Below are 20001 nucleotides of genomic sequence, written 5' to 3'. Positions count from 1 at the left end.
ACAAGAATTATCGTTATAAAAAAATACTATAGTACTTTACGTAATTTTCGAAATCACACATATATCCATCAAATATCCTCACACGATACATTTATTATAATATATAACACTTTTAAGAATAAATATTATATGTTTTATTTAGTCTGATTATTTTGCTGCACATGAATACAATGTCGATGAACAAATAGAAAATCAATTCTTAACTTAGGAACACATAATGATGGGAATTAACAATAAGATGCAATTGGAATAATTTCAATAACTTGTTTCATCATCGGGAAAATAAAATACGATAGATAAATCACACACAGTAATATAATTCGCAGACGTAACCAATATCTCAAATTCGTAATAATAATTAACTAGTAACAATAAACTGTGTCTAAAAATTGTATCTATAAAATTAAAAACAGTCCAAGTCTTAACGCTTTTTCTTTTCTTCTCTTCAGGAGGTACAGAATATTTGCAAATTCTATGTGATATAATTTAAAAAAAGTCCTGCCGTCCTGTCATCATTGACGACTCTCGTTATACGAAAATGTTGGTTTGCGGAACACGGTCAACAACAAGCCTATTAACGCACATTTACACCCATGAAATACGCTCGCATTCTGCATTGTTATAATATATAGCTTCACCAACTTACATTTGCATCTCAATTATATACAATACATGCACCCATACAAATGGATCTTGATAGACAAAATTCACAAAATTGTAGGAATAGGAGTTTACATGTTTAGACTTCAGAGAATTACACTTACAGCACAATAACAGGGACTAAGTTTTTCTTTTTCTTTTACTAAATACTAAGTTCCTTTTTTTTATTGAAATACATTGCATTTGATATGTTATAGTTGCAATGTAATATTACATATACCTCATTAAGATCACATAAATGTAAATACCCTAACATCTGATAAAGTCAGTCAATTCATATATGAGATTTAGAAATAAAATGTCCAGGAACATACCTAATTACACGTTATATTTTATAGTTTTATCTATTTATATATGCTGGAAAAATATTCGTCTTTCTCAAACGTAAAAAGAGAAAAAGGAAACAAATGTAATTGTATATTATAAATATATATATATATATATGAAGCACTCAGAAACAAATTCATATATTCTTATTAAAATTCCGATAAAAATGTCGAATATGAACATTTTTTAACATTTATTTCTCGACAACTGTGTAATAGAGATGTGCGAATCTAGGATTTTTGTTGTCGAATCGAATCGAATTTTATTTCTTCTTTCGAATTCAAATCGATAAAATTTTATTCGAATCGAATCGTTGGAATACGATTTTCAATTAACAATATAATTATTATTAGATTAAATTTTAACACGTGGATAATAGAATATTTTAATGTAAAAAAATAATAGATATTGATTATATAATATGAATCCTTTTAAAGCAAAAAATATATTTAAATATTTAATATAAAACTAATAAAATATATTTTATTTATTTAATGTCGCAGTAACTGAAATCAGGTAAAAAATCCAGGTAGTATCCATTAACATTATCCAATTGCATACATAGAAATTAAAATAAAATAATTTTATTATCAATACTTATAGCTTACTATTTTTTTACGCAAATTCAAACTTATACTTATAATTTGAATAAACTTTTTGACTATTTAGCCGCTCATGCAGCAATTATAATACTGAATGCATTCACTGAATGTACCTATTAACATTCTTCTTCCAGTTTCGATAAGAATTTTGCGACTCTGTAACTTGGTTCCACTTGTTTATTAACGGGAAATATAATTTTATAGATTTGACAATATATATGATTTGTATTCAAACCATCTAGATTCGAAATTTTCGAATAGAGTTCGGATTCGAATCATAGAAATTCGAATCGAATTAAAACGGGTGAGATTCGATTCGATTCGATGCGTATTCGAATACTTCGCACATCTCTACTCTGTAACACTCTTGTATCGCAAATTTTCTTTATAAATGTTAATTCGCTGGCGATATAACAATATGTAATTTGAGCATGTCTTTGTTGGGGCCTACTAGAAACGGAGATACCACATTTTCCGATACTGAACCCTGTTGTGGATTGAGCTCCTCGAACGGCAGAAGATCGTCCAAATTCAAGACGCGATCTTTCTTACTAAATCTGTGAATAATCTCGGTGACTCTCGCAATGTGCTCAACCCCGTCTTGCAAGCCATAAATCAAAACCCCGATTTTCACGCGCATGTTACTATTTAAGGGCTCCTTGCAGGTCAACGACAATCTCACTGATCGCTTGACGTGCTCGGGCATCTCCACTGTGCCCTGCCACACTATGAGGAAAAACTTCTTGAACCACACACCCTTGGGATAAATGTCTACTACCCACTCGCACACTCTGTCACCCGCATATTCCGCTAAACTGGAGTGACTAGAAAATACAAGTGTCCTCATGTGATAAGATGGCAAACTGTGAAAGTTCTCTATGGTCAATAACGAGCTACACGTGTCAACCGTATACAGTCTCGGTTCAAACAGCAACGCACCATCTTCTTCGCTCATGCTGACCTCTCTCACTCTGTTGATTTGACCTGAATGAAAAGACATGCCAATCGACATACGTTCCACAAAGAATTCCTTATACTTCTTCGTTAACGGCGACAGCAGCAAATCCGCCAGTTGTCGCGGTGACATCATCGGGAATCTAACGGGCGACATCACCGCTATCACCAACTGATGCAACGTTGCCTCCAACTCGTCCGGCGACAGCTGTGCTCGCAAATGACCCGCCTGATAATTCAGCCAATATTCTAGGCACTTGTAGAGCGTCATCTCATCTTTTACAACCAAACTACTTTGATGCAACAAGGACACTAGGATATCTAAATCAAAATTTCCAAAGTCCGCAGTCTTGGCCACAAGCTCGAAATTCCACTTGATGAAGTTTTGGCACGCTTGGCTGATGTCATGATGCCCGCAATTCAACGTGTACTGCAACCACGATACTAGTGTGCCATGTATAGCAGCCAGTGCGACATGATTTCGCATGTAATCAAGGCACAACGATATCAAATCTTTGACGTTGTACTTATCGGCTAGGGACAATATCGGTAAAACGACGCTATGATTAATTCTTATCTGGCCAGTGTAAAAATAGCGCAAAAATTCGCTGAATATTGGTGCACACTGTGGCGTCTCTTGGAGAGTTACCCTGCTTTCCTGAGACTCGCTCCATTGTGGGCTCATCAGCATCACCTGTAATTTAATTGACGTTGAGTATCGCTCCATGACAAATTTTTATTCTTTTCAACAATATAGATTTTCGCACTTACTTGGAAAACATCGCTAGAAGCACAGAGTATGAGTCGATGTGCCGGATATTCCACGCCATCCACAACAAGACAGATATCATTCATAAGACGCTCCGCATACAGTGTTGCTATCTTTAGCAAGACTGTACGTGAATTGTCCACCTGTAATCGGCAGATTATTGAATATTGCATAATTAAGGGCTAGTTTTACCATCTCTGATTAACTGTAACCTTCGATTAAACTCACTCTTCGGCTCTTTGTAAGGGGGACAGTTAAAAAGAGATGGAGTGGGTTTAATCGAAGGTTACAGTTCATCGATGTTGGTGAAACTGGCCCTAAGTTAACTAATACGCAGTATTTAAACCCCTTAGATTTTTCATAATGCATATATACATACCTCTATAGAGTCTGAGCTCTCAGACTGTGCAGCAGTGTTACTAACCGTCCTCGATCTCTTGCTGGACTCCATCCTTGATGAGCCTGTCATCCACCCAATAGTAGTCCGCAACATCTGCACATGTTTCCTCGACGTATTTACAATTCAATCGTTGCTCGATATAATCAACAAAGAAATTTGGGGACGATAGACCATTTCCACAGGATTTCCCATTATTTTAAACTGGCAACGAAAAATCTTCTTATTGAGAAAAATTATACCTGTGCACAAAGATGAGATTCTATATTCTATGAATAAAATTAATGCACAGAGACAGGATTCTACAAATAATTAATCTTTTGTACGAGTTTACACATCAAATTAACGAACACGTCACGATAATATCAGTAAACAACTAGAAAAGCCTAAAAACCTAAATGATAGGCGATTTGAGGTTATAATAGCTGTCCTAAATATTAACTGTCCGAAGGAGATTGGAATCTTACCGGACTGAGGGTGTCAGAAGACAGTAGCGATCATCAAGCGCGTTCGACGAGTTCAAAATCGAATTAAAAAAATTGAATTAAAAAAATTTGCGGAATAATATTGCGATTCAGGCTTCTCGATATTTCTGAAATGACGTCTTTTTTTCTTGCTATCGTTGTTCAACGGGTAACGATTTGAACTACCAACGTCCATATTCCATAATTTATGCCGAAACCAACAGATTCGTGTATAAACCGCTCGCAAATGTATCTCGATAAATTTGTCCCTTTAAACTCTCGGTAGATAGTACAGATGATACAGCATGACAGTCATGACACACTTGACACAGTGGCGCGACCGTTACTACTGTATCATTAACGTTGGTACACACTACACACACCCTCGACCACCTTCGACGCTTCGACCGCTTCGACGTTTGTTGTTTGTTACGTGCAAGACGCGACGTGAAATAAAGTTCTCTTACAAGATTTTTATTTTACACAGAGCAAGTGTGAGTCAAAGGTGTGTTTACTTCGAGAGACGATTGAGAACTAAATTTTACGGTTCAAGAGGGACCCTCGAAATAGGTTGAATTTCCGTTGAAATAATATTAATCGATAAAATGGGACGTGTTCTACTACGGAAGTAGTGATTGGCGCGCGGTTTCTTAAAAGTAAAAACAGAAAGGCTGGTATATATATAACATATGATTCGTCAGGATAGAGCTATAGTCTTTTATGGCTAATCGTGGAGTAAAAGTTCAGAAAAAGGATGAGTTTTAGACAAAAAGTAAGTATATTAAAGGGTCTGTATACAAGGATCTAGATAAATAACGGCCGGGACTAAGATTTATTAGGGTTTTATAATGCATTATTTGTTTAGAAAAACTATTGAAAAAAAATTTAGGAATATAATAGAAATGGAAAATATTTTAGTTTAGGCATTATTTGTTTGGAAACTTTTTGTAAAAAATTTTAGGAATAGAAATCGTAAATACGTAAATATATATAAGATATACGATCGAGTTGCAGCACGTGACACGTACGTTGTGAAAAGCAGAACCGAAATAATAGGCAAGCCGAAAAAAAGCAAAAATCTTGTGTACATAGAGAAACACATACTACGTTTACGCGAGCGTTACTTCTGTAGTAACTTACGATATATCACTCGTTTACGCGGAGTAAATTATCGCAAGTTACTACAAAATCCCGTTTACGCGAAGGAAAATCCCGTTTACGCGAAGGAATTATCGTAAGTTACTACAAAAGTAACGCTCGCGTAAACGTAGTAACAGTTCTTCTATTCTAAATAGTTATCTCGACTCTATAAACTGAAATTCTTCCACGTACCATACAACTGACCAGGCGTAGAATGAGCAAGCGAGTGTGAGATGGATTATTGTGTATAACAAAAACAATTTTATTTTGTTGTGCTGCTGGAGAATAAAAACAAAAATCGAAAGGAGATTATAGAATATAAGGGGCAGAAAAACGGATAGAGGGATAACATGAAATTCTCGAAAATATAAATATATATTTATATTTATTTAAATGTTTAGTTCTACAGTATAGTTTAACTTGGTTTTATTTAATTTCACTTATACTGTCTTGTTGTTTCCGTAATATTGCGCTGAAGTTTACGAAATTGTAACAAATTTATTCTTTATAGTGGAATGCAATCGAAATGTTTTGTGTGAGGAATATATATAGTTGAACTATAGTGATCTTTATTTAATTTTTGATTTTCTGAATCTCCGTATTTTATGTTTGATGAGAATACAGGTACATATACTGCAAGATCATTATATCTTTATATGAATGACTTTGACCGAATTCTGATTAACTTATGTGATTGATTAAAAAATGGCAAAATTACTATAAGATTTCTAATTATATATTTCGTTGTCCCCTATTTGATTTTTTTCCCTACTAAACAACTAAACAATAAAAAATTGATTATTCTGTCAGAAAGAAGTCTGAGAGTGAACATATGTTTGCGTTTTAGTGATGGAAGTACCCATTTACTGGTACACAAAATGTGGACATTGAACTACATACGTAGCCACGATTATTTCTAACAGGTAAAATACGCTATATATATGTATATCAGTCTTCGGTTTTCGGTTCTGTTACGAAATAGTTTCCTATAAAAAACCTTTTTTTTCACGTTCTCCACTTCAAGGTCATGAACATACTAGTATAATTGAAAATTGTCAAACAAATTTATATAATCGTATATAATATGCATTCATTATGCAACTAAAAAGTTTAGAAAATTTTATACCATAGAAAAATCGGTGCATATTGATTGTTTAAGTATACACTCTACGATTTAAGTTTGCACTACATAATAGTCTGAATAAGCTATAAAACAAAAAAGTGACACATTGGATCTGTATTATCTATGTCTACTTATTTATTTTCTAATCTTAAAACAAGATTTACAATTTGCTACGATAAATATAATAGATTCACCGGTGTATGTACGTTAAATTAAGTTATTCTTAAATTAATAAAATATTTTTTTATATTTCTCTAACAATGTGATGAAATCACTTTTCGAAATTGATGTCGCTATGAATGCTGTTTTATATGTATCGATATTATAGAGATGATTATATTTAATTATGTTACATCTTGGACATAAAGGCTTTTAATTTCAAACAAAAAAATTTATTATGTTTAGACTGACAATGAAAGAGTATATTGCTTGAGTAATAATGTCTTACCGATAAAAACGGAATCCGGGACGTGAGTCTGAAATTTCTGTTACCCTTATGGAGGATTCACACTGTATCCGATGTACGATGTCTGGGACCCTATTCTCGAATCGTTTTCATGAAACTCGCATGCGAAATTAAATGCTTTTCAAATAGAAAGGGCCTGAGCAGAATAGCTGACTTATAATTTTAAGACAGTGTTTTATGCTTTAGATCTTTGTTTTTAGCAACGCACAATACTGTCTTATGTCTCAAGTCTTACAATGTTGACACTTTGTACACTCGTTTAAGACTTGAGACACAAGACAGTATTGTGCGTTGCTAAAAACAAAGATTTAAAGCATAAAACACTGTCTTGAAATTATAAGTCAGCTATTCTGCTCAGGCCCAAAGTCGCATACGAAAATCATTAGGGCAGGCTCGAGAATACGGTCCCTAATATCCAATAGGAAAGTTCGTTTTCTAGAGACTCTACTAGAAGCGAACTCACTTCTATTGGATATCGGACGTCATAAGTACATCGAACATCGGACGCAGTTTAAATCTTCCATTACAAGAAATGTAAAGGCTATTTGTTTTAAATCATCAGTAAGACACATAGTTCCGACAATAAAAGTATGTTTTATCTGTTTAAAATAAGATCCCGTAATAGATCGGAAATCAAGGGTTGTCGGTGACTTTAATAAAAAAGCTAATAAAAGAGAAATCGCCGATAGATAAGAAAACAAAATGAGTCGAACTAAAAGAAGCGGTAGCTTGCATTCCCCCCTTCCCAAAAAAACGGGTTTTAGGGCCTACCCAATTTTGAACTTTCCCCAATGGACAACCGAAAAACCTTAGGGAGTGACGCTTCCATAATAAGCGCTCCAATAGAAAATTGCAAGACCCAAATAAATTAATTTTATTTTGAAAAAATCGACACCTAAATTTCAATGTCTCGCCATTTTGTCATTTTTTATTTTTTCTTTTTGATTTTGGTTCATGCCATGCCCAGTGTTATATAGAGTAAGAATATGTTTCATTTTTTTGTTTCATGTCACTTGTTCCGGCAGCAGTACTTCCGCAAGCCGGAAGTACCTCATCGCCAGCGTGCCGCCGTCATCGTGTATGCCCCTCCCCTCCTTCTCATTGAAAAAATTTGTACTTATTTAATAAAAGCTACTTAAGCAGCACACATAATTTCAACTTGCTATATTCAATAGTTTTCTATAAAAAAATTCGTAAAAAAAGGCATTTTTTTGACCCAACAAGGTAGAAACCTCCCTTAAGCCAATTAAGGAAATTTATTATTTCCTAGCGATTTAAACGGCGAATGCGAGTCAGGTGTGACTGCAATATTGCGGGACGTGGTGCGCAATAAAACTTAAGATGTGTATTCACATATGACGAACGTTTCGGCTCTTCCTTTGAGCCATCTTCAGCATTTATTAAGTAAAAGAATTCTATTCTCTCCTGCAGAGCTCGAGGTAGAAAGCTCCCTTCTTGAGGAGATGTCGTGACTAGCGAGCTGGTACGCACGATAATAGTGGACATTTTCCACTGTGAAAAAGAAAGAAAAATATGTTTGATCGATCGTTTAAGAAAACAAAAAAGAAAGGAGAGAGCTCACCTCAAGATCTGCAGCAGTAAAAAAAGTACAATAATTAAAAAGTCGTAGCAGTCAGGGGTGAATTCGGAGAGTCGCACATTTCGGAAATTAAAGGCGAGAATATTGCAGTCACACACACGTGTCGGTTGAAAACGAAGTGAGACAGCGGGTCACAAGTGTGTAGGTCGGAAACGTTATTATAAACAAAGTAACCGGCCGGGGAATGAGGAAACCGTAGGTTAGATATTATTTATGATGGACAAGTATGAATCAAAAAAGATCCCATCCTCTCCCTTACAAGAAATGTGAGAACATTGCTCACTAGATGGAAGAATTTGAAATACATTTCACCCGCTACTTATAAGTTCCTCTATTGTAGTGACGGAGTACTTCCGAGAGCCTATGGACTTCCGAAAATTCACAAACAAAACCACCCGTTAAGAATCATAGTTTCGTCCATTGATGGACCTTTACACAACTTAGCTAGATTCTTACACAACATAATTTCTTCTAGTATCCCTAAAGCCAATAGCCACATAAAAGACAGTTTTCAACTCGTAAATAACTTGAACGGTTCACGTTTAGATGACAATTACACTCTTATCTCCCTGGACGTGGTTTCACTTTTTACGAATGTTCCTACCGACCTAGCTATTGACAGCATCTGCAATAGATGGGAACATTTGTCAAAAAACTGCGACATTCCTAAAGACGAATTCGTTCTCGCAGAACGACTTATTCTTGACTCCACATTTTTCAGATTCAACAATAAGTATAGACGGACACATGCGGATATCTTTCCTTCCATTGATTAACAAATTGATCACTTATATTACATTTTCTGAGATAAAACTCCTGCAGTTTAGGACATTGTTTCAAAATAACGGAACAATTATCAGGTATATCAAGTTTCGCGTTAATAAGATATAACTTTTTTAAGTTTTTGCACTGCGCTAGTAATTCCAACCGGTGATCAGTGAGGACAGCACGGGACAAATAAACTTCTTTCAAGTTTTGATAAGAGGAAAGTAATCTAAATAAGCTGTCATCATTAACTGGGTATTCGTATCTGTAACAAAAATCATATAATTAGTACAGTACTTTAATTGCAAAGAGAACATTCATGTAACTTTTTGAACACACAAATTTCAATAAAGAATTCAATAATGTGTATTTTAAAAGAAAATGTAGCACACACACTTACAGATCAAGTTTCACTTTTTGTAAATTCTTACAGTTAGCGAGAGCATTAATACCTTGAGATGTAAGATCACATGCGTACAGTGGATATATTACTTCCAAGTCACGACACGAATTTGCCAACTCTATTACAACTGCATCATTTGAGAAGTCTCCCAATTGTATCTCACGCATCCGTTGATTATTTTGCAGTATTTTGCAAAGATGTTCAGTTGTTATACCTGTACCAAGAAAGTTTATATGTTCCAAATTATTTAGCTCCTCGAAATACCAAAATCCTTCGTCGTCTATGAGATCCAAATTATTTAGCCCCTCGAAATACGAAAATTTTGCGTTGTCTCTGAGATCAAGAGACACGGTAGTGTCTCGTGCCAAGTACACGCGGAGCGAGACCGACCGTGACTCTTTTACGCGACGCGACGGGTTGCGAGTACCCAAGATGTTGAGATCTCGATAACGAGTGAACGGATCAAGTTCTAAGTAGGCTTGATCGATAGCTTGGGGTCGACTTTGGGGGGGTATCTCCTATAATATTTTCCGCTACGTGCCCTACGAGCGGAGATATTGTGACGCAAAGTCCAAATGTGAAAATTTTTTATTAAGATACGTCTACGTCAACGCTCTCAATTCAATATATAATAAGGGAGAAATGTCACTTTCACTTTTTCGACGCTGGCGGCGCAGGTATCGCCAGTTTCGATATCGCGCGCGTATTTCGATCGATCTAATAGGTAAATTAAATAAGGTCGATAGACTTATCGGTCAGGAGGAAGATTTCTATTTAGGTAAATTAGGTATATATATAATACATATTAGGTCTGTTCTTTGCAGCTGAACTGGCTGCACTAGTTCAGAGTTTATCTTTTTTACACCACATTGGAAGGAAAAGGATGAGCTCTGAACTAGTGCAGCCAGTTCAGCTGTAAAGAACAGACCAATTGAGTCAATTGCTTCATGTTTATATGGAGAGATTTCGTATCTTTACATCGTATTACCACCGCTGCCGGAAAAGAAGGTTCTCTACGCTTGGCAGAAAGTGCCGCTAGGGAATTTTTAAGTCGATTCTTATGAATCAAGCTTGAATTCGACGTCTAGGTATCCCAGGTTGCCGATGACGAGGTCCAGATAGTGCGCTTCATAGTTTTCGGTGTTCAGGTGTAATAATACGTTGAATTTGATGTCTACGTGTCCCAGGTTGCCGATGACGAGGTCCACATAGTGCGCTCCGTAGTTTTCGGTGTCTACGTGTATTAATACTTTGAATTTGATGTCCACGTGTCCCAGGTTGCCGATGACAGGATCCAGATAGTGCGCTTCATTGTTTTCGGTGTCCAGGTGTAATCGTACGTTGAATTCGATGTCTAGGTGTCCCAGGTTGCCGATGACGAGGTCCACATAGTGCGCTCCGTAGTTTTCGGTGTCTACGTGTATTAATACCTTGAATTCGATATCCACGTGTCCCAGGTTGCCGATGACGGGATCCAGATAGTGCGCTTCATAGTTTTCGGTGTCCAGGTGTAATCGTACGTTGAATTCGATGTCTAGGTGTCCCAGGTTGCCGCTGACGAGGTCCACATAGTGCGCTTCGTAGTTTTCGGTGTCCAGGTGTAATAATACGTTGAATGCGATGTCTAGGTGTCCCAGGTTGCCGATGACGATGTCTAGATAGTGAGCTCCGTAGTTTTCGGTGTCTACGTGTATTAATACGTTGAAATTGATGTCTAGGTGTCCCAGGTTGCTGATGACGAGGTCCAGATAGCACGCTCCGTAGTTTTCGGTGTCTAGGTGTAATAATACCTCGAATTCGATGTCTACGTGTCCCAGGTTGCCGATGACGAGGTTCACATAGTGTGCTTTGTAGTTTTTGGTGTCTAGGTGTATTAATAACTTTAAATCTGAATGTAGGACACGTAGATATCGAATTCGAGGTATTAATACACCTAGACACCGAAAACTACGGAGCGCACTATGTGGACCTCGTCATCGGCAACGTGAGACACCTAGACATCGAATTCAACGTATTATTACACCTGGACACCGAAAACTATGGAGCGCACTATCTGGAACCCGTCATCGGCAACCTGGAACACGTGGACATCGAATTTAAGGTATTAATACACATGGACACCGAAAACTATGGAGCGCACTATGTGGACCTCGTTATCGGCAACCTGGGACACCTAGACATCAAATTCAAGCTTGATTTATAAGAATCGACTTAAAAATTCCCTAGCGGCAGAATTAAAATTATGTCATGACATAATAAAAATTCGCTGAATTAAAATTATGTCTAGACATAATAAAAATTGGACGAATAATAGTAACCTTTCGGAAGTAGAGGTTTTAAGCTTGAAATTTAAATTTTATTCATTTTTAAAGATAAATTTAGTGTTCCTTCAATTTTTGTGAAAAATGTATAATTTACTTTTACTTAAATATTATTAATTTTTATGTATTTGTTGGTATTGCTAATTTTGTGAATAATTAAAAAATAAAAAATAAAAATGTTTTGCAGATCCTTGCTTAACACTACAAAATAGGTGATATCAGTACAAAATTACCTTTTTCAAAAAAGGTAAAAAAAAGTGCCAAGTACACGCAATGTATTTTGTAAATTCAAAATTTAACCTAAGTGGTAGCTTTATATCTTTTTCACAAAATTATATTATCTAACTTAACTCAAGTGACATGTATTTAAAAAAAAAAGATGTAAAATCTTTAATTTCTTCTTCACAAAATTATATTACCTAACTTAACTCAAGTGAGATGTATCTAACCTAAGTGGTAGCTTTATATCTTTTTCACAAAATTATATTACCTAACTTAACTCAAGTGACATGTATTTAAAAAAAAAGATGTAAAATCTTTATTTTCTTCTTCACAAAATTATATTACCTAACTTAACTCAAGTGACATGTATTTCCAAAAAGATGTGAAATCTTTAAATTAAATTGCGCCAATTGTAAAGAGAATATGTATATTGCTTTGAAAGATAATTGTTATGCAACTACTTTAAAGAAATAAAACCCAAGTGGTATCTTCGTATTCCTATTCAAGGGTCTTCCTATTCTAAACCCAAGTGATAATAGCTTCTTAATTCTCTTTAACAAATTTTTAATATTACAAAGAATCATTTTAATTACAAAGAATTAAAGAAGTAACAGTAGGGGAGACCGGGGCCTAACCGTCGCCGGGGTTGAAGCGTCAAGTCAAATATCTCGGAACCTGTATATTGTGCGAACTCGCTATTAACATTGTAAACGCTGCTTATGGTACCCATGTGACCAACGGAGTTTCGGCAGGTTATCTGCCGTGTTATGATTTTTACGAGGGCAAACGTGTTTTCGGAAGGTGAAAGTGAAATTTTCTGCGCGTGGAAATTTTGTAATATCTGCAATAATATTTGCTCTCCAAATCTCAAAGTACGTGATTATAAAGAGTAATGCATGCTGAACACGAATCCAGTGTAGTTTTTTCATTATCGTTGATGTCTAATATTTCGTGGGCGATCAAACCTGAAACTTGTGCTTGGGGCCTATCCGTCAGTAAGCACCCGGGATTTATCCGTCAGGGTGAAGTCCCATGGAGCCAGCGTATGGCGTACCGGCGTATGGTGTACAGAAGCTTGGCTAGTCACAGGCTTTACGCTTGTTTTCGTTACGCCAGCACAGATGTTACGCTGGTTTTTGAAGCGTTTCGGCGTTTAAGCTACAATGATACACACCCACGTACACGCATACGGAATATTGCTTCATGTATGAATGTATGTGTTAAAAATTGCGCTGAAAATTTCATCGGCTGTCCCATGGGGCGTATTTATGCCGGCGTAATGATCAATAAGCCAATCACAAGAACCCTTGAGCATCCATTTTGAAAATAAGCTTTGTAAAACAACACTGTGATTGGCTTATTAATCATTACGCTGCTTAAATACGCTCCATGGGACAGCCGATGTTTGTGCTGGCGTAACGAAAACGAGCGTAAAGCCTGTGATTAGCCAAGCTTCTGTACACCATACGCCGGTACGCCATACGCTGGCTCCATGGGACTTCACCCTCAGTCTCGTCACTGTGGCGCGCCGGGCGCACGACTTCGGCTCACGGCGATTTCAGGTTAGGTTTCCCTCGAGCGTGATTCTGTCTTCCCTTGCACGTGCGTCAGTTTGTATAGGAGGGAAATAGTACGCACGTATCGTCGCAAAACGGGTGTTTTGGCCGACCGAAAAGATGGCGGACCGTTGTTTTTGAGATCGCTCGCGCTCACGGCACGTCGGCGAGGTACGGCGAGGCACGGCACGGCTCTGAGATCCCGCGATTTCCGCGCGAGAGTTGACATGCCGCGCGCGCGGTAGATCGTCGTTGTTGGTCGTTGTGTCAGTGACAGTCGCGCGTGCGACCGCATCGTCCAGCGTTTGCCGCATCGTCTCGGCGTCATTGTCGCCGGCGTTGTAGTGGTGGTGGTGTCGGTGGTGGTCATCGTCGTCGTCGTCGTCGTCGTCGTCGTCGTCGTCGTCGTCGTGGTGGTCATCGTCGTCGTCGTCGTCGTCGTCATCGTCGTCATCGTCGTCGTCGTGGTGGTCGTGGCCGTCGTCGTCGTCGTCGTCGTCGTCGGCGCGTCGAGGAATCGGCGCGAGGACGCCGTCGAGTCGGTAAAATGGTCGCGCTCCACCGCGAGCTTTTCTAACCCCCCTGTCGCTATTTATCGCTCCCCCGCGAGAAACGCGGCTTGGTTAGGTTGCTCGAGGGTCCGCGCTGATCCTATGGCACCGGAACGCCGTCACGCGTGTTCCCCGTGGTTGCCCGCGTTGACAATATGACGTGCCGTTGGGGAGTTTACGATTTGGTTAACCTCTGTATTCACGTGCCCAAATTGTTTTATGGAATAAGTAAAACAATTATTTTTTAATAAATTTTTATATTTTTTTCTTAAAAAACAATTATTAAAATGTATCCTATCATTTTTCAAGATTAGATGTATGTATATGTGTTGAAAATGCAGTGTGACGGATAAACCCTGGGGGGGGGGGGGGTGACGGTTAAACCCCGGCATTTTTGAGATTTCAATTTTTGCACCGTTGTCGTTTTTGCTCTATACCGGTTAAACAAAGCGACGTAGATAAAAATTTTCTTAATAAATTTTGTAGCTAAAGGTTCACTCTTTACAGTGGTATACCACATTTAACTTCAATTATTTATTTTCTTGTTAAAAATCGGCACCGAAAAAAAACTGACGGTTAGGCCCCGGTCTCCCCTACAAAATAAAAATATTTAATTAAACAAAATAAATATATTTTTCTTGTAAAAAAACTTGGCGCTGCTAGACTTTGAAATTTAAACATTAAAATTTAAACATTAGTACTAAGATTTTTGATTGAATAAAAAACAATAAACATAATTTAGGGAAGAATGCGACAGGAGTAAAAAAGCAGCGCCAAGTTTTTTTACAAGAAAAATTTATTTATTTTGTTTAATTAAATATTTTTATTTTGTACTGTTACTTCTTTAATTCTTTGTAATTAAAATGATTCTTTGTAATATTAAAAATTTGTTAAAGAGAATTAAGAAGCTATTATCACTTGGGTTTAGAATAGGAAGACCCTTGAATAGGAATACGAAGATACCACTTGGGTTTTATTTCTTTAAAGTAGTTGCATAACAATTATCTTTCAAAGCAATATACATATTCTCTTTACAATTGGCGCAATTTAATTTAAAGATTTCACATCTTTTTTTGAAATACATGTCACTTGAGTTAAGTTAGGTAATATAATTTTGTGAAGAAGAAAATAAAGATTTTACATCTTTTTTTTTTAATACATGTCACTTGAGTTAAGTTAGGTAATATAATTTTGTGAAAAAGATATAAAGCTACCACTTAGGTTAGATACGTCTCACTTGAGTTAAGTTAGGTAATATAATTTTGTGAAGAAGAAATTAAAGATTTTACATCTTTTTTTTTTGAAATACATGTCACTTGAGTTAAGTTAGATAATATAATTTTGTGAAAAAGATATAAAGCTACCACTTAGGTTAAATTTTGAATTTACAAAATACATTGCGTGTACTTGGCACTTTTTTTTACCTTTTTTGAAAAAGGTAATTTTGTACTGATAACAATAACTTAGATCTAATTCTAAGAAAAATTTGTATTAGTTGTTATGCAATTTACCCATAATCTTGACAATTATATACATATACTATATGCATATACCTTTCAAATTTTTGCATGTCTTTGAAATTTCAAGTAGGACAGGATTTAACTGTGCCACGTAGCATTCACTCAATCTTAAATGCGTTAAACGCCTGCCGCAATTATTAAGAAACTTTACGAAACCATTAACATCAAACTTGTTTCCTGTAAGATCTAATTGTTGCAAATATTTACATCTAGGTGTAAAATAACAAAATATATCGCACATATATTTGTCAGATTCAATCCATCGCATGTTCAAACGTGTATAGAGTCGAGGGTCCCGTATCAAATCATTGAAGCGTCTATTTACATAATTCAAGCGACATAACGTCATCAAAACCAAGTTTTTTAATATTATTAGTAGTATTTCATCCTGCAAAAATAAAATATAATTAATATAATACAAAATAAATACTTTAATACTCAAAGTACGAAATGTCTTTGCAATAAATATTGTGATGAGAAATAGACTTCTTAGAATACTTTACAGGAAGCGCAGATAAACTGCAACGTGATAGCTCCTTATAACTTTTCGATAGAATACGACGCGAGTATCTCTGTCCAAGAGGTTGCACATATCCAGGGATTACCTCTCGAGATGCCTTTTTGTGCTTCAAATTACTTTTATAATTAATCCTTCTTATTTCGCTGCAAATATCATCGGAACAAATTGATTTTCATTATTAACAGGAAAAAAGGATTTAAATATTACCTAATGTACAATAGTAATACCTTTTATAAATAACACAATATTCAGGAAAATTTCGTTGCAGATGAACTATATCCAAGTGCGCACTTTTTGAATCTGCTGTTAAATTATGAACATCGTCGTGGTGTGGAGAGTACATGCTGCTAATTCTTTTTAACAGATTACTTAAACTCCTCGTTAGGATTTCTAGGAAGGATCAAATCTGATGTACCGATAAGCATCACAGCATCCAGTTTTGTATAAGATTTACGTGAGCTGTCCTTAAACACTAGTCTAAGCATTTTGGTTTTGAAGTTGCACGGATGCGATAACGGTGGAGAAAATAATCTTGATTTCGGGGGTACAATCTGAGACGATTCATCCCACAACTGAATCCAGTGATTATTGGAATCTTGAGCCGAAATTTGAATTACGCTTCTGTGCAGGATTATATATTTCGTAAATAGAGACTCTGACTGGATATACAGCTTCATGAAACTCGATATCTTAAAAATAGAAAATATAATTATACTCTCTTCTCAACAAAAGCGTATCTTCTTTAATAATATCTTATTTATCGATTCGAATATTACATACCAATATAATTATTTTCGCTCGTCATATGGCCCCCTGTACGCCATGGAATACCATCAATGAACATGAAGACTTCGTTTTGCCACGGAGATATTGAAATATCGAAATCATTCTTTCTCCACTATATTAGAAAATCGAAATGTGTCAAATAGAAAATCTTGTAACATAAATTTATAGATAGCGATTACTTTGTACAGAACAATAACAGATAATAGCAGGAAATACACATACTCCGACATCTTCTCCAAAAGAACATGGTAAATGAAATTGTTCGCCATAATTTAAAGATCTGGGTGGTCCAATTATGTTAGGGGCAGTATAGAATATGCTATAATTTATTCTCGTGGTAACAAATCTTTTCTTCACAAATTGATAGACAAAGTCAACACTACCCTCTTCTCCTACGGATACTCTGCCGATGTAGGGATATCGACTACAACTCTGGCAATTTAAAGATTTATTGTGGGTTGTCATATTGTCTCTCTAAAAGAAGATAAAAAATATGGAGAATAATAATCCTTTCTTTTTTAGCATATGCTAAAATGCATTATAATATTATATATATCTATAATTATAGCGTTAACATTATATGTATAATCTAACAATAAGTTTATCTTACTTCCGAGAATTCACATTGCTAGTACTGACATTATTACATAGTCTGCATGTGTGTGTTGAATATCATCATTAAATAATTTATTATTTTAAAGAAAATAACAGTTATTTTTTAATTTTGTTAAGGTAGTCCTTTCGTGAGAATAAGTATTAGATTATAGGTACCTAAATTTGATATATGTTAAATATACAGTAATAAGGGCCATGTGTACGAAAAATCAGGTGAGGTTACAGACACTTTACAAGAAATGTCAATCTAAATGTGCGTTCGCGGAGCGTGCTATTGTCATTCTATTCTCGTTTATATCTAACTAGCTGGTTACCCGGGCTTCGCCCCGGAGAACATATGTAATAAGACACGCAAATAGTCTCTCTCTCTCTCTCTCTCTCTCTCTCTCTCTCTCTCTCTCTCTCTCTCTCTCTCTCTCTCTCTCTCTCTCTCTCTCTCTCCTTCTCTCCGGTAACGAAAGATCGGTAACGAAAAATTATACACTTTATAGCACTGCCCGGAAAATTCTACCCCTGTTTGGTCTATAATTCTTTGAGATTCAATCAATTATTTCCCGAAAAATTAAAAAAATTAGAAAACAAAAATTAGAAAAATTAAAAAAACCGGTTTCCAGAAAATCAGTAACAAAAAACTATACACATAGTGGCATTCCCCGGAAAATTCTACCCCTATTTCATATACTTTTGATAAAAATTCGGTTCAGGGGTTAAGGCTGAGCGATATTAAAGAATCCGTGAAAACACGTTTTACTCCTTTTCACCCCGTTAGGGCTCGAATTTCTAAAAATCCCTTCTTAGTGGCACTCCCCGGAAAATTCTACCCCTATTTCATATACTTTTGGTAAAAATTCGGTTCAGGGGTTTGGGCTGGGCGTTGATGAGTGAGTGAGTGAGTGAGTGAGTGAGTGAGTGAGTCAGGACATCTTCCTTTATATATATAGATGAACGAGAAATATAGAATGATGCAAATTGCCACGGCCGAGGTTTTCAACGAATAATACATGTACTTAGCGATTAGATGAATACATTATTAATGTCTTAAAATATTCCCTGAAGTTTCCGGATTTCGTACGTACCTTGAAAATAGCTTGCCGAATGTTTTGCTCTGATATATAAGGTTAAATGAGTAGTGGATCCAGTCGCATATTGCTTTAAGCCCCGGAACTTTTCGTCTCTTTTTAGGGGGACAGTAAAGGCCATTGCACACAAAATTGCATAGGCTGCATAAGCATAGCATAAGACCGTTGGACCAATGAGCATTTTATGTAAATCTATATGGCGACTTTATGCTAGATGCTCATTGGTTTAGCGGTCTTATGCTATGCATATGCAGCCTATGCAATTTTGTGTGCGAGGCCCTTTAAGACCCGATCTACAATGGATGTTTTAAGTCGTAAGTCGTAAGAATTGGCCAATCACAGTTCATTATTCTTCGACCGCAAGGAGAATAATGGACTGTGATTGGTAAATTCTTACGACTTACGACTTACAACACACATTGTAGATCGGGGGCCGATATCACAGTCTCCGATTAACGTGATCCTCCGATTAAACTCACTCTGCATCTCTTTCTAACTGTCCCCCTAGAAAGAGACGAAAAGACAGTTAGAAAGAGATGCAGAGTGAGTTTAATCGGAGGATCACGTTAATCGGAGACTGTGATATCGGCCCCGGGTCTTAGAAAGAGATGCAGAGTGAGTTTAATCGGAGGATCACGTTAATCGGAGACTGTGATATCGGCCCTTATTCCTTGTTTTTCTCATTGTGTCTGAGCCCTAAGGCGGATACACAGCGCGCGTCGCAGCGACAAGGTTTCGAGAGCCAAGTGGCGGAGATCGAGACTCATCGAGAGATCGAAGGAAGGAGTCGATAAAGCGAGGCGAGCACGCAGTAGTGCAATTCTGTAACTCGTTAGGGCCTGAGCAGAATAGCTGACTTATAATTTTAAGACAGTGTTTTATGCTTTAAATCTTTGTTTTGAGCAACGCACAATACTGTCTTGTGTCTCAAGTCTTACAATGTTGACACTTTGTACACTCGTTTAAGACTTGAGACACAAGACAGTATTGTGCGTTGCTAAAAACAAAGACTTAAAGCATAAAACACTGTCTTGAAATTATAAGTCAGCTATTCTGCTCAGACACTTAATGCCGTCGTCAGAGAGAAGGATGAGAGGCGCAATGACGGCGATTTTCTTGGGACGCTTTTGCTAGGCCGTACAGTAGCGCCACACATCCATG

The 20001-nt window shown here is 36.5% G+C and overlaps 1 protein-coding gene and 2 long non-coding RNA genes across 6 annotated transcripts; 1 reads left to right on the top strand and 2 right to left on the bottom strand.

The window, feature by feature from the left end:
• Nucleotides 1-119: 119 nt before the first annotated feature.
• Nucleotides 120-4649, bottom strand: Tango10 (transport and golgi organization 10). Of its 3 annotated transcripts, none has more exons than XM_071712731.1 (4): nucleotides 4177-4649; nucleotides 3692-3951; nucleotides 3315-3455; nucleotides 120-3237 (listed from the first exon to the last, which is right to left on the bottom strand). In XM_071712731.1, exons 2-4 carry the CDS (start codon nucleotides 3803-3805, stop codon nucleotides 1984-1986), a joined length of 1509 nt encoding a protein of 502 aa, XP_071568832.1. In that variant the 5' UTR covers nucleotides 3806-3951; nucleotides 4177-4649; the 3' UTR covers nucleotides 120-1983. The 3 variants fall into 3 exon arrangements, with proteins under 3 accessions (XP_071568832.1, XP_071568833.1, XP_071568834.1); XM_071712732.1 differs by having other exon boundaries at nucleotides 3692-3913; XM_071712733.1 differs by having other exon boundaries at nucleotides 3692-3805.
• Nucleotides 4649-8054, top strand: LOC139776197 (uncharacterized). 2 transcript variants are annotated; one of them, XR_011719026.1, is made up of 3 exons: nucleotides 4649-4945; nucleotides 6161-6236; nucleotides 7928-8054. It is a non-coding gene; the product is annotated as an uncharacterized lncRNA (long non-coding RNA). The 2 variants fall into 2 exon arrangements; XR_011719025.1 differs by having other exon boundaries at nucleotides 4805-6236.
• Nucleotides 8055-15357: 7303 nt separating this feature from the next.
• LOC139776202 (uncharacterized) lies at nucleotides 15358-18164 on the bottom strand. Its single transcript, XR_011719032.1, has 5 exons — nucleotides 17369-18164; nucleotides 17141-17258; nucleotides 16588-17049; nucleotides 16344-16503; nucleotides 15358-16228 (listed from the first exon to the last, which is right to left on the bottom strand). It is a non-coding gene; the product is annotated as an uncharacterized lncRNA (long non-coding RNA).
• Between the last annotated feature and the right edge of the window lie 1837 nt (nucleotides 18165-20001).

The sequence above is a fragment of the Temnothorax nylanderi genome, unplaced genomic scaffold (assembly GCF_030848795.1).
Source record: "Temnothorax nylanderi isolate EJ_2023f unplaced genomic scaffold, tnyl_v1.0 TNYL_tig0114_pilon, whole genome shotgun sequence".
In the NCBI taxonomy this organism is placed as follows: domain Eukaryota; kingdom Metazoa; phylum Arthropoda; class Insecta; order Hymenoptera; family Formicidae; genus Temnothorax; species Temnothorax nylanderi.
This window is presented reverse-complemented; position numbering and strand designations above follow the sequence as displayed.

Excerpts from the sequence above, each read along its gene's own strand:
- Tango10 (XM_071712731.1), bottom strand. The coding sequence starts at position 3,805 with ATGTTGCGGACTACTATTGGGTGGATGACAGGCTCATCAAGGATGGAG. Across the intron at positions 3,456-3,691 it reads AGAGCTCAGACTCTATAGAG|GTGGACAATTCACGTACAGT; the intron begins GTATGTATATAT and ends TGCCGATTACAG. Across the intron at positions 3,238-3,314 it reads CTTCTAGCGATGTTTTCCAA|GTGATGCTGATGAGCCCACA; the intron begins GTAAGTGCGAAA and ends ATTAAATTACAG.